The following is a 14,442-nucleotide window of genomic DNA, read 5'->3' on the forward strand; positions in this document are numbered from 1 at the left end:
TTGCAATCCAGAGGTCGCTGGCCGACCACATTAACTACCGTTTAATTTGCTTGTCATGTGCATGTAAACAATGCATCTCTAGACAATGTGTATGTGACTCGAGCCATAACACCAGAAGTGATATCGTAATTTTTATTGCACCGGGTAAGGCCCATTGAGCAATATATAGATATTTTTCATAAGCGGCCTGGCTGTCACAAATGATAGCTCAACTTAGTGGCTCATCATCGTGTGGATTATTATTGCAGCCAATTACTCGAAACTCATGATGCTGATTATAAACATGGTGAGAAAAACCTGAGGACCCCAAGAAAAATCCACGTGACCACGAGGCGAGAGACATGCGAACTCCAAATATACAGCAGGCGTTAAGGTAGGAGTCAGGATCGAACACAAACCCTCCTGCATACCAGGCGAGGGAGATAACTACCGAACATCTGTGAAAACAACTGGACATCTGAGAAAAAGAGCTTCATAGCTCATCGGATTTCTCCAAGATATATATAGATTCTGATAAAAATAAGAATCAGACTCTCGCCACCGAGGTGAAATTAAACCCGCTTTCTGTATTGCCACCATACCCATGGCCATAAGCCACCAGGTGGTCATCTCGATACCCATGGTTAAGGGGGTGGGCGGGGGTAAAAGGAATTTGTGATCTACCAATGCTTACCTCCACAGCGTTGCATTACCAGATGTGCAGCAAAAGTCAACAGCGCTTGACTTCATAACGGCATGATAATTCAGAGTGTGTATGGACGTGGCTTTGATTGCCCCTTTCAAAATTCCACAGCAAAGCGAGTGTGGAAATTACGCACAGAGGCGGGAGGAGGGAAGGGAAAAGTGAACTGATGTGACGACCTCTGGATTGCAAGTCCGATTGGCTAACCATTACATCGCGGTCGTCACCGCACACACGCGTATGGCGTAATCAGAACGTCGGTGACCGCGTTCAAACCACAATGCGGAAGTTTTACGAGGTATGTGGGCCGGAGCGAAAGGCAATACGGAAACCCACGCGAAGCCCCTTTAAAAAGCAGGCAGGGCCGGTCTGGTCTTATCGCAACGCCACCACCACCACAGTCTGTCACCCGTCGTATCAATACGAGTTCAGGGCAGGCTTTGTGGTTGTGAGCTGGGTTCGGCGGGCGAATGACATTGTACTGGCACGCAGGCAAGGGCCCTCTCTTGCGTACACTACCCTGGAGAAAACTACTTTTGCCCATCGTCACGTACACGTGTGCGCGTACCGATTGGTTCACGTCCGACCGACTTTTTACGAGTTACAATAATTAATGGTAATTCAGAGAATTCGGGACTCGTGACGTTGAAGAAAGGCGCCGTGTTTCACATGGTCCCTGCAGGAGTTTCACGACAGCGGGTGAACGTAGCTACGCGAGATCCCAAATGGGCACCATGGTGGCGAGGTGTTGAATACCTCGCCTGGTATCAGAATATTTATTCATACTGGAGGAATCTGATGAGCGAAAAAGCTCTTCTTCCCAGATGTCCAGTAGGGGCAGGTAAGAACGTTACAAGCACAAACAATAGAAAACACGATCGTGGTGCAAAGTACAAGAAAGGTAAACAAATCACTCAAGCACATACAAATAAAACTAAACCATTCCCATCCTACCAGGCAAACACACACTAAGAAATGTACTTATTGTTCAGAAGCAACCTGTCAACAAATGATAGCTCAACAAAGTGGATAATACAGGTCGTGCGTTCGATCCTGACCCTGACGCTTGCTGTATATTTAGAGTTTGCATGTCTCTCTCTCTCTCTCCGTGGTCGCGTGGAATTTTCTCCGGGTCCTCCGGTTTTCCCCTCCACGTTTAGAATCAACAGGCGTTTTAGAGTATTTGGCTGCTATAAATTTCCACGAGCCACTTCGTTGAGCTATCATTTGTGATATCCAGGTCGCGTCTCAGTAGGCCTTACCGGGTAAAATAAACATAGAAGTAATTCAGTAATTTCCTGTGTAATTTTTTTCAACTTGGAAAATTCAGACGGTGACGCCGGCACGCAACAGCCTACCCATTTCGAAACGAGGTGACGGGATATTTTAAAGTCCACCGTGAAGCAGATTGCGCGTAGTATTTCACGGTGATGGTGGTTGAACAACAGTGTGGACAAGACGAAAAAGTCACAGGACCTGCAACACCGTGGGACGTGGTGATGGATGGGCGACGTGGCGACTGACCGCCAGCGAGCGAGCGAAAGAATCCTGAGCGGGTGCTCGCTCATCAATCAACCCCCGACCGCTTTACGTTTCTACGGGAAGAAAATAAATGAGTAGAAGCCGGTTTGTTTTTACTAAGTGACTCCGGCACCTCACGGTTGTTGTTAAGCACGTGGCCCTGGGGGAGCCACACGTACCACGTGACCTATCAGACAAAGATCCCCCGTATAGCCTTCATAGACTTCTGAGGAAGGGGCCGTTAGCGAGCACCTGCGAAGGCCGTGCAGTACTAGGGTACGCCCAGAACCAGTTCAGACAATCTAAGAAATATATAAATATTCAAATATATTTTCATTCATATATGTTACATCTATACCTATTCATGATATATTTATTTACATATACCAACATTTATAGATGGTAATACCCCGATTTACGTCTGCCCCTGTTATGTCGTTTCGCAAACACGTCTTCACTTTATTATGAACACCGCTGCACGATTTGCGTCGCCTCATCCCCCACACACACTCACGTCGCTGACGGAATTGTCCGTCCTCTCTCATTATCCGTCGCCTCTCAGCCTTCCAGTACGACTACCACCCACTACTACCACCACCACCCACTGCTCCCCTGTAAATTGCTTTGATTGATGTCGTTTCCATATTCGTCGCACCTTTCATGAACGCATACCCCCCACCCCATGACGTAAACTGGGGTATTACAGTACTAAATGTATATTTACTATATACAGTATTTCGTCTTTTGTACTGGACGTCTTCACGCATGTAATAGGCTATGTGCTTCCGGTCAGAGGGGGGGCACGGTGGCGAGAAGTTAACTGCCTCGCCTGGTATACAGAAGGTTGTGGGTTCGATCCCGACCCTGACGCCTGCTGTACACAGTATTTGGAGTTTGCGTGTTTCCTCTCTCGCGGGTCCTCCGGTTTTTCCCTCAACATTTGAGAATCAAAATCACGTGATTAGAGTATTTGGCTGCTATAAATTTACACACGATGATAAGCCACTTCGTTGGGCTATCATTTGTGATAGCCAGGTCGCTCCTGAAAAAGAGCTATATAGTTCAGTGGGCCTTACCTGGTCAAATAAAAAAAAATAGTTCATATAGTTTAGTTTACATGGTACGTGTGGCTCCCTAGGTACATGGGCTGAAGAACCACCAACTTGTGGTTTATGAGCCACAAAGTCTTATGAAAGTTTGTATGAAAAAAAAGTGTGTAGTCCACTGGCTTTATCTGCACAACGTTGTTTAATCGACCGTTTAACTCACGCGCATTGACCAGCATGGTGAAGTAAAGTCAAACAACACCCCATGACGACAGAGTGTGCGGGAGGAGGCATTCATCTAGCAGTGGATTGGCAAAGGGGACAACAATTATCGTTCATTATCGTCAGTCATGATCAATCCATTGCTAGACCTTCCCAGGTCACCATGATCATCATCTCAAGAGTCTTGCGATGCAGCAAACCATCTCGTACCTTCACAGGTACGCTTGCGATGAGCACGGTTGGCTCCAATTGCTCGATGAACGCCTACCCATGCTGTGTCGGTATGCCGGGAGACAGTTTGACCATACTTCACCACATTGGTAAGTGCAGGTTGATGAAGGGAGCTGCTCAGCACTCGTTTCAGGTATCACCCTCCACTCAAGTTTTCCACGGTCAAAGAAATTAACTCGGGCAAACCACTGTGCCACCACTCCACCCTACATTCCCATATCTACTCAACTTCCTTATCAGCTCGGGCATTATCTGCATTTGTTTCAGTACAATTCGCTGAAAAGGCACTAAAACTTATTTTAAGATCTTATTCGCAACTAGTACAACTACCTTCCCACATTAAATCACAAGTGGCTGCTCTTACTACATCGCTCATAACATGAGGGTTACCAAGTGGTGTTGCTCTGAGCCAATAACACTGCTGATGAGATCAAATAAAGTTAAATCAGTCCAAGGTTGCATATATAAATACAAACGACTGGACGGTTGGGGCTCAAGACAACTGGTCAAGATTCTGATCTGTATGTTGAACTTCTTTCGCACGATACGCAAGCCAACCGCGCTAATCGGAGGTGTTTAGACGCACTGTGCGATTTAGTCATGAGCACACCCACCTTATTAGTAAAGAATGACACAAGCACACCCTACCTCTCCTTGCCTCCCTCCTAAGAGACGACGCATCTTGATGGATTCTGACCCGGTTGAACAAAGGGAATGGTACAGCACCCCCCGCGCCCCCCTCTGAGAGGGTATTTTGGCGTCCTCTTCCACGCTGACCAAACGTCTTGGAAGAGGTGGGCGAACCCACACTTTAACACACCACCACATACAACCTGCCCATTAACTGCGGTGCAACCGATTCATACCCGCTGGGTGGACAACAGAGGGAAGGAGGGGAAAACCCAAGAAACGTTTGAGTCACCTGCTGTGCCTGGAGATTGAATCGAAACGATGACACCTGGAATTGCAGTTCCCGTGTGCTCTACCATCACTCCGTGGTGGCGAGATGTTAACTACTTTGCCTGGTATGCAGGAAGTCGTGGGTTCGATCCAGACCCCGACGTCTGTATATTTGGAGCTTGCGTGTGTCGCTCTCCCTGTGGTGGAGTGGATCTGTCTCCGGGGTCCTCCGGTTTTTCCCCTCCACATTTAGAATTGACGCGCGTTCAGAGTATTTGGCCGCTTCCAATTGCCCTGTGATAAGCCACTTCATTTGCAACGGCCACGCCGCTTCTGAAAAAGATGTCAGTGGGACCTTACTGGTCAAATTAAAATACAGTAGTTCATAATTTCACTCCACGGAAGCAAGAAAAGGACACAGCTTTTACCGTGACCTGCCATCGCTAAGCCCACCATTGCTAATGCAGCTTATTCGTCGTGTATGCACCCCGGGGGGGCCCTCAACGTCCACGTGATCTGCCGGAGCCCAATTATCCTGGGAGAACGTTCGCTCGCTGGCTGGCTCACCGGCTGGCTCGGTCGCGTCAAGTTCAAGCGTCGTCACACGGGGTCGCGGGTTCGCTGGGGCGCTCGCTCTGCAATTCGCGGACTTTGGGACAAATCGTAAACGGCGAGCAAAGTACCGCGCTGCAAAACTGGGCGCCGCAATTTACCACCCCCCGCCCCGTACCCTGCACAACAATTGCGATCCAATAAATTCTTGCCATTCAAGGTTTTGAAGGTCGGTTAAATCATTGGTTACTTTGTCGGCGATGAGATTTCCCTCCCAAATTTGAACCCGGCCGAGCCATCGGCTGTCACGTCGCGAAACGAAGAATCCATTCTCAGACGCGAAAGAAGTTTTACGTATGCACGTATATTCGGAACTCTCGCAGAGTAGCATCAGCTCTTCGTGTTGAACAACAGCCCACGGAAGAGGATATGCCGGAGCTACCTCCGACATCTCTCCCTATTACCTCTGGACCACACACGGGACACTTTCCCCACTCAATCTGCATCCGAGAATTGCTTTTATTTTTTAAACATTGTCGGGAATATAGCAGTTACCAGTGGCAGGACAGGTCAAAAACACCCTATAATGTAAACATAACGATTGTAAAACAGAGATTGCGCATGCGCGAATCGATGTGTGAATAGCAAACCAGAGGAATCCGTGGTGCTGGCCATATTATTTATTATTCATGTCAACTGGGCAGCGGAAGTTTTGATGACGGACGGTCAAGACTGCTGACAAGGTGGTAGCCAAGAGGGATGACACATCTGAGAGGACGTCTACCAGAGCTGGGTGGAATGTTACATCAAAGAATCATCAGAATCTTTATTTATACTCGAGGAATCTGATGAGCTATGAAGCTCTTTTCACAAGATGTCCAGTATAGCAAGAGGTGGCAGTGGCTTGGAGGCCTTCATCCAGCAGCGAATTGACCGTGGCCGATGAGAATGACGAGTCGGCAGGAAGGGCTCCAAGTGGCCATTGCTACAGTGCTTAGTCAGCAACGGCACTGGAATCTTTGCGTTTGAATATGGGCAGCCAGCCGTGACTAAACCAGGTTGTCATGTTCAGCAAGTTCTATAGAAAAACCCTCGTCAGAAATGTCTGCACACCAAAAAAAAACCCACATTATTTTGTCTTTTGCATTTAATTTGTGCCAGTTCGCCGCCTTGAGGGTCGCATGGCCACAAACATAATGGTGATTACTTACCCCCAAGAAAAACCTCGAAGAGTCTCAAGATTTAATTCAAGAGGGCACTGCCAGATTGAAATCGTTTGGCCAAATCCATAAGCGTTTTTGCTTTTGTGTACACGAGGAAAAGGGAGGACACTCAAAGTTCCACACAGATGGATTAAATAATCCACTGTCCTTCACAGAGGTTTTTTGGGTTAGATCGCGTAAATATAAAAGTGTCGTTAAACCCGCCACCACCCGATACAGCCAATTAGTAAGGTTTGTCACGAAACTAAACGTGCAAATTCATTACTAGTTCCGCAAACCGGTGTGTTGGAAAGTAAACCCACAAAATGATGCTGGTTGTAATTCCAACCAGCATCATAAGGCCAGAGATGTGGAGAAATCCTCCTCCTGTTTCGGTCTTAAATAGAGGAATAAATGTCCTACTTTAGTATCCGGACAATCTCGCTGCCCACACCCACACGACACAATCTGGCATTGCCAAGCAATTCACCCTTGCAAGCACTGACCAGGCTCAAAAAAAATCTGCTGAGCTTGCCCGAGGGCCGACAGTCTGGACACATTCAGGGCAACTTGGTTGTAAGCCTCTGAACAGTGAACGGATGAGTAATGCACTCCGAAGTCGACTTCGGAAGAAGGCTGTATGTACGATAGGAGCGATGGTTACGCGACTGCGATAAATATTTCAGGATGGGCCGCCCGTGTCTTGTTCAAAGTGGATGCGCCGACGTTTCGCTTGAGATGCCGGTAGCTTTTTCAGGAACCGAGCTTTTGGGACGAAACTTCAGGCAACCGTACTGGTACGCACGCAATAACAACCCCAAGACACAATCAGAACGCTGCACAACAAAAACCGCGACATCCCGAGAGCTGGTGACAGCCATTGATTGAGATTGCACCAGTGGGGATAATTTTTCCATGAAAACAACCAACACCTCCTCCTCCTCCACCGACTGAGACTTTCAGGAAATCAAAAAGACGAATCGCCTCAATCCTTGACTTAAGAGATGTCACACGTCTGGGACATATTTGACATTACGGGAAACGACAAATAATTATAATCATCATCATGTGCTGTACAGAGACACCTTTGTCAAAAACACTTGAAATCTATTCAAACTTTAACTAGCGCTGCTTGTTTCTGGCCGTCTGGCGTTTTGGGGAGGTGCTCGGCAACTATGCAACAACGCTGCAAATAATGAAGGTAGTGGTCAGTTGCCGAGGGTAGTTTGACCATACTTCACCACGCCTGTTCAAGTTAGGAGTCAATGTGACTGCACTCATTAAAACGACCTCACAAACACACCGTATCTACGGATATGTCCGCATACCTGTCAATCCCGTATTCTTACACATGGAAATTGAGTTTTCAGGTCCATATGACGTACAGCCGTTTCAATACAGGAAAAACACATTTTTGTCCATTTGTTTGCGTTTCTCCCTTGTGATGGGACTTTGTAAGATGAACGTTGATATACGTATAAGGGGATTGGGTGACTAAATGGGTCTGAATTGGTCTGTAATAAGTTAGGCACTGATAAGGGGTTGACAGGTGTACTTGTTTCGCACTGTACCAGGTGCTGCACAATCGATGTCATTACCGTTTTACAATCCACTGCTGGATGAAGGCCTCAGATGCTGTGCAGTGGTTCCTCTGTCAATCGACTGCTGGATGAGGCCTCAGATGCTACACTGTGTGGAGTGGTTCCTCTGTCAATCCTCTGCTGGATGAGGCCTCAGATGCTACATTGTGTGCAGTGGTTACTCTGTCAATCGACTGCTGGATGAGGCCTCAGATGCTACACTGTGTGGAGTGGTTACTCTGTCAATCGACTGCTGAATGTAGGCCTCAGATGCTACACTGTGTGGAGTGGTTACTCTGTCAATCTACTGCTGGATGAGGCCTCAGATGCTACACTGTGTGGAGTGGTTACTCTGTCAATCGACTGCTGAATGTAGGCCTCAGATGCTACACTGTGTGGAGTGGTTACTCTGTCAATCTACTGCTGGATGAGGCCTCAGATGCTACACTGTGTGGAGTGGTTACTCTGTCAATCTACTGCTGGATGAGGCCTCAGATGCTACACTGTGTGGAGTGGTTACTCTGTCAATCCTCTGCTGAATGTAGGCCTCAGATGCTACACTGTGTGGAGTGGTTACTCTGTCAATCCACTGCTGGATGAGGCCTCAGATGCTTCATTGTGTGGAGTGGTTACTCTGTCAATCCTCTGCTGAATGTAGGCCTCAGATGCTACACTGTGTGGAGTGGTTACTCTGTCAATCTACTGCTGGATGAGGCCTCAGATGCTACACTGTGTGGAGTGGTTACTCTGTCAATCCTCTGCTGAATGTAGGCCTCAGATGCTACACTGTGTGGAGTGGTTACTCTGTCAATCCACTGCTGGATGAGGCCTCAGATGCTTCATTGTGTGGAGTGGTTACTCTGTCAATCCTCTGCTGAATGTAGGCCTCAGATGCTACACTGTGTGGAGTGGTTACTGTTAATCGACTGCTGGATGAGGCTTCAGGTGCTACACTTTGCGGAAATGGTGCATCTGTCAATGCACTGCTGGGTGAATGCCTTTGTACCATACTTCACTCAAGACCACAACAACTCACAACAACAACAATGACGACCTTCACCGCAAGTTCACAACTCACCCCCCCCCAACTCGAGCGGCGTTTGTCTCAGAAGTCTCTCCACGCACTCCGCTCCACTAAAGCCACCCAAGTGGCGAGCGAGCCCACCGAAAACCACCACCACCAACACCACCACCAACAACACCACCAACACCGAAAACCACCACCACCAACAACAACACCACCACCAACACCACCACCCACAACACCAACACACCACCAACTACCACCACCAACACCACCACCAACTACCACCACCAACACCACCAACAACACCACCATCCACCCCACTCACACAACTCACACAACTCACCTCGTTGGGAAGACTGATCTCGAAGAGGTCGAGTCTGTTCTCGTTCCAGTGGTTGATGATTTCCCTCAGCTTGCGTCTCTCCTCCTCCATCGCCATCCTTACACGCGGCCCCCCCCCCGCCTCAACTGTGTGGGCCCGGGGCTGCCTCCCCCCCACGCACGCCGAAGCCGCCTCGCGATGATGAGAAGAAATGGGTGTGTGGTGTTGTGTGTTATACTGTATGTGTTGTATGTGTGTTGTGTGTGTGGGGGAGCCTTCGGCCGTTCCCAAACCACACAAGACAATCGACTTCAAACTCCCTCCTTCCTTCCTTTCGCCTCCTTCCTTCGCCCCCCCCCCACCGAAACGACTCACTGGCTAGTGTCTACACCAACCTAACAACGATATGGCAACGTAATATAATATTTATTTGACAAAATGTTTAATTTTTATTATTTTCCCCTCAGCCTGCTTTGCTTTGCCTTGCCCCCCCCCCAGCCCGCCACACACAGAGCGCGGGCCCAAAATGTCCGCACCCTCGCGCGAGGCGGCCCCCCCTACCCCCCACGTCGTCGTCACCGTCAACGACGCCGCCAAAGACGCCGAAGACGCCGAAAACGACGCCACAAACCACCAGGAGCGCGCACACGGCCACCCCGAAAACGAGCAAACGACGACGACGCCACCGCCGCCAAACCAAACCGCTGCCGCCGCCGGAAGAAACCCCCGGGACCTCCCCCCTCCCCCCCCCCTTACAACCACCCTCAACCACTCGGCCCTCGCCCCTCCCTACAGACTCCAAATATGGGCATGTGGGCGGGGCTTCGGATGTAAATTCGGCGCTGGGGGGTGAGGGGTGGGGGATGAAGGGTTGGATTCCGACCCCTTGGCACGCCCATTCCCGGCAACGGACCAATCGGAGAAGGTGTTTTTTTTCAGTTAAGTAACCCCCCCCACCCAAAGGGGTGGGGCTTTCGTAAGCTCCGCCCCTCAAAATGTGGCAGGTGGGTATTTTATTAAGCTCCTCCCACAAGAGAGTAGGAGGGGCTTCAATGGAAGCAGTGAGGTCAGGGTGCAGTTTAAACTCAATGTACATATAAGTTTAAACTCAATGTACATATAAGTTTAAACTAAACAATGTACATATAAGTTTAAACTCAACAATGTGCATATAAGTTTAAACTAAACAATGTACATATAAGTTTAAACTAAACAATGTACATATAAGTTTAAACTAAACAATGTACATATAAGTTTAAACTAAACAATGAACATATAAGTTTAAACTAAACAATGAACATATAAGTTTAAACTAAACAACGCGCATATAAGTTTAAACCAAACAATGAACATATAAGTTTAAACTAAACAATGTACATATAAGTTTAAACTAAACAATGAACATATAAGTGTAAACTAAACAACTAACATATAAGTTTAAACTAAACAATGAACATATAAGTTTAAACTAAACAACGCGCATATAAGTTTAAACTAAACAATTAACATATAAGTTTAAACTAAACAATGTACATATAAGTTTAAACTAAACAATGCACATATAAGTGTAAACTAAACAACTAACATATAAGTTTAAACTAAAAAATGAACATATACGTTTGAACTAAACAATGTACATATAAGTTTAAACTAAACAATGTACATATAAGTTTAAACTAAACAATGTACATATAAGTTTAAACTAAACAATGTACATATAAGTTTAAACTAAACAATGTACATATAAGTTTAAACTAAACAATGAACATATAAGTTTAAACTAAACAATGTACATATAAGTTTAAACTAAACAATGTACATATAAGTTTAAACTAAACAATGAACATATAAGTTTAAACTAAACAACGCGCATATAAGTTTAAACTAAACAATTAACATATAAGTTTAAACTAAACAATGAACATATAAGTTTAAACTAAACAACGCTCATATAAGTTTAAACTAAACAATTAACATATAAGTTTAAACTAAACAATGTACATATAAGTTTAAACTAAACAATGCACATATAAGTGTAAACTAAACAACTAACATATAAGTTTAAACTAAAAAATGAACATATACGTTTGGACTAAACAATTACCATATAAGTTTAAACTCAACAATGTACATATAAGTTTAAACTCAACAATGTACATATAAGTTTAAACTCAACAATGTACATATAAGTTTAAACTTAACAATGAACATATAAGTTTAAACTAAACAATGAACATATAAGTTTAAACCAAACAATGAACATATAAGTTTAAACTAAACAATGAACATATAAGTTTAAACTCAACAACGTAAATATCAGTTAAAACTAAACTATGTGCATATAAGTTGAAACTAAACTACATATGGATTTTACCCTTTCTAGAAATGAAACAGGTGTTAAGATATTATTGGTTCTTTCGGTAAAGTCAATAATAAAATAATATAAATATCAAACAATAAAATTCTCACGACGTTTCGACTGCAACACAAGCAATCATCATCAGGTGTGAAATCCACAACAAGAAAATTTGAAAAAAGTGGCGTTTTTTTCTTAACATCTTCACCGAAAGAACCAAGAATATAAATCCCTGCAGTCACGAAAGTTTTAAATCAAAATTTAGGTGTTAAGATGTTAAAACACTAAACAGAAACCTTTTGCAATGAATCATATCTGCATTAACCACAGAAACTTGTTATGAACATGCAAACAAAAAAGACGTGCTCTGGTAGTATTTGCCATGTTCACCACAAGTGTAGTGACGGCATATCCACCACTAGGGGGATAGAGTCCTGAGCACCAATTGAGTCGAGGCTCAAATGAAAGCCGTCCCTTGGTGTGGACCAATCAATTTCAAGGACAATGCATATATTATCATAGTGTTCATCTTCTTAGTTCTTTCGGTAAAGTCACGTAGAAGGGAAATAATAAAATAATAAAAATAAAACATAATAAAATAATTCTCACGACGTTTCGGCCACAACGCAAGCAGCCGTCCTCAGGTGAAGAACAGGTCTGTCGGAAAGACAGCGTTTGAATGAACACCACCAGGCTTGGCAGCGTATATTTAAGCTGGGTTGGAGGGGGAAGAGCGCCTTGACAAAATAATTTGCATATCAAGAGAAATTTAGCATATTTATGGGAAATGCAGATATGGGATTAGTCACTACTTGTGGAATGCGTAGAAGGTGGGCGGGGGGTTTCAAAGTCATATTATGCCCGTGCATTATGCAGGATTAGCAGCATCAAAGGGAGGGAGTAGGGTTAGCATTAATAAAGGAAAGGAATGTTAATAGTATGGAGCTGCAGCAACTAAACCACCACGTAAAAAAATAAAATATAAACTACATCAGTATCATCAGTATACTAAATATACTCTCCAATAAGCTGAGCTACTAACAGTAAGTCATACATTGCATTTCGACTGCAGGTATTATAGTTAATGCAGACATGAATTCTTGTAAAAAGGTTTCAGTTTTGTTGCCAGAAAAAGGGGAAAAAAGGGGAAAAACCCTATTATTAAGGTGAAGGATAGGCGCAGAGATGATCCAGGGTCGAGTGTAATGACGGTATATCCGCCACTAGGGGGATAGAGTGCGCAACAGGATAAAAGGGGAGCGCGGAGATGATCGAGGGTCGTTTGAGTGAGTTACAGTATAGTAATAGGTTTTTACCCTTTCAATTGGTACAAAAACTGACACCTTTATGCAAGGCATCATGTTTGCAATAACCACAACACAAGCAGTCAAAATGCAAACAAAAAGAAGCAACTCTGATAATGATATGCACTGTCCTTGAAGTTAATTGGTCCACACCCGAGACAGCTTTTCTTAGAGCCTAGTCTCCATTGGTGTTGGACCAGATGACGCCAAAAGGCGTACAACTCAAACATGATGCCTTGTATAAAGGTGTCAGTTTGTGTACCAGTTGAAAGGGTAAAAACCTATTACTATATTTTGCCACTGGTAAAGGAGATGTCTCATAGTGAGTGAGTAACGTTCGGTGGGTTGGGTCCCGCCGTCGGGTCGTGGAGCTGCAATATCCTCGTGTATAGGGGGTCACGTAGTGACAAGGACGTCTACACCAATTATAAAACCAGCTCCGAAAAGGTCCTGATTAAAGGTCTTTTAGACACCGAGATGCATTACGCATTCATGCGTCGCCCATGTCAGTTATATATGATAATACACGAGCATAATGTGACTTTGAGACCCCCCCCCCCCACCACCTACACATTCCACAAGCAGTGACTAATCCCATATCTGCATTTTCCATAAACATGCAAAATTCCTCTGTTGATATGTAAATTCCTTTGTCAAGGCGCTCTCCTCCTCTAACCCAGCTTAAATATACGCTGCCAAACTTTGTGGTGTTCATTCGGATGCTGTCTTTCCGACAGCCATGTTCTTCACCTGAGGACGGCTGCTTGCGTTGTGGCCGAAACGTTGTGAGAATTTTATAATGTTTTATTTTTATTATTTTATTATTTCCCTTCTACGTGACTTTGCCGAAAGAACCAAGAAGACGATAGAAATGGTTATTAAACTGAGTGAGCGTACTGGCAGTCTATAATGTAGACTTATTCTTGGCTCTTTCGGTAATAAAAATTAAATGTAGGTGAAAACAACGGCACCGGCAGTGGGTCTACACCAATCAAAGGGCCGTCAGGCAATCATTGCACCTCACTGCATATACCCACACTGCTGACGGTTGACAAAAAAACACAAATCAAGTCATGACTCAAAGTGGTTGATGACATCTTTCCAATGATTGCTGAGTTTATAACCGTCCTCTCGGTTGAAATTGTGTAGTGACTGTACTCGTCACTGTATGGTGCCGGGGCTTGCGAAGTCACGGCCGGTAATGTTGTCATTACGGGCAGCCCGGGTTACGGGCCGCAGTACCAACCCTAGTGGTGGTTGGGTGAGCGTTGGTTTGCACAGAGGCACCACGAGCAGTGTGCGATTCCGGCTCTCAGTGAGGGAGCGCGAGGGAGCGCCAGCCAGCCCGGCAGAGGTCGCAAACGGGTTTTGATTCCTTACCCGTACCCGGCCGCACCAGGGTGGCAAACGGGTACCCGTACCCTACCATATCCCCGGCTACCCGTACCCGGCCGGGTAGGGTACGGGTATGGGTACACGATCGCGACCTCTGGGATG

The 14,442-nt window shown here is 45.5% G+C and overlaps 1 protein-coding gene across 8 annotated transcripts in view; it reads right to left on the reverse strand.

The window, feature by feature from the left end:
- Window positions 1-9,510, reverse strand: part of AFDN (afadin, adherens junction formation factor) — a 206,259-nt gene extending 196,749 nt beyond the window's left edge. For 5 of the 8 annotated variants that reach the window (XM_078880333.1, XM_078880330.1, XM_078880326.1 and 2 more), the window contains exon 1: window positions 9,307-9,509. In XM_078880333.1, the coding sequence (XP_078736459.1) occupies window positions 9,307-9,402 (96 nt within the window). In that variant the 5' untranslated portion in view covers window positions 9,403-9,509. Of the gene's footprint in view, window positions 1-9,306 lie in introns of all 8 variants that reach the window. The other 3 variants (XM_078880327.1, XM_078880331.1, XM_078880325.1) reach the window with 1 other exon arrangement.
- Between the last annotated feature and the right edge of the window lie 4,932 nt (window positions 9,511-14,442).

The sequence above is a fragment of the Lampetra fluviatilis genome, chromosome 57, assembly GCF_964198595.1.
Source record: "Lampetra fluviatilis chromosome 57, kcLamFluv1.1, whole genome shotgun sequence".
In the NCBI taxonomy this organism is placed as follows: Eukaryota; Metazoa; Chordata; class Hyperoartia; order Petromyzontiformes; family Petromyzontidae; genus Lampetra; species Lampetra fluviatilis.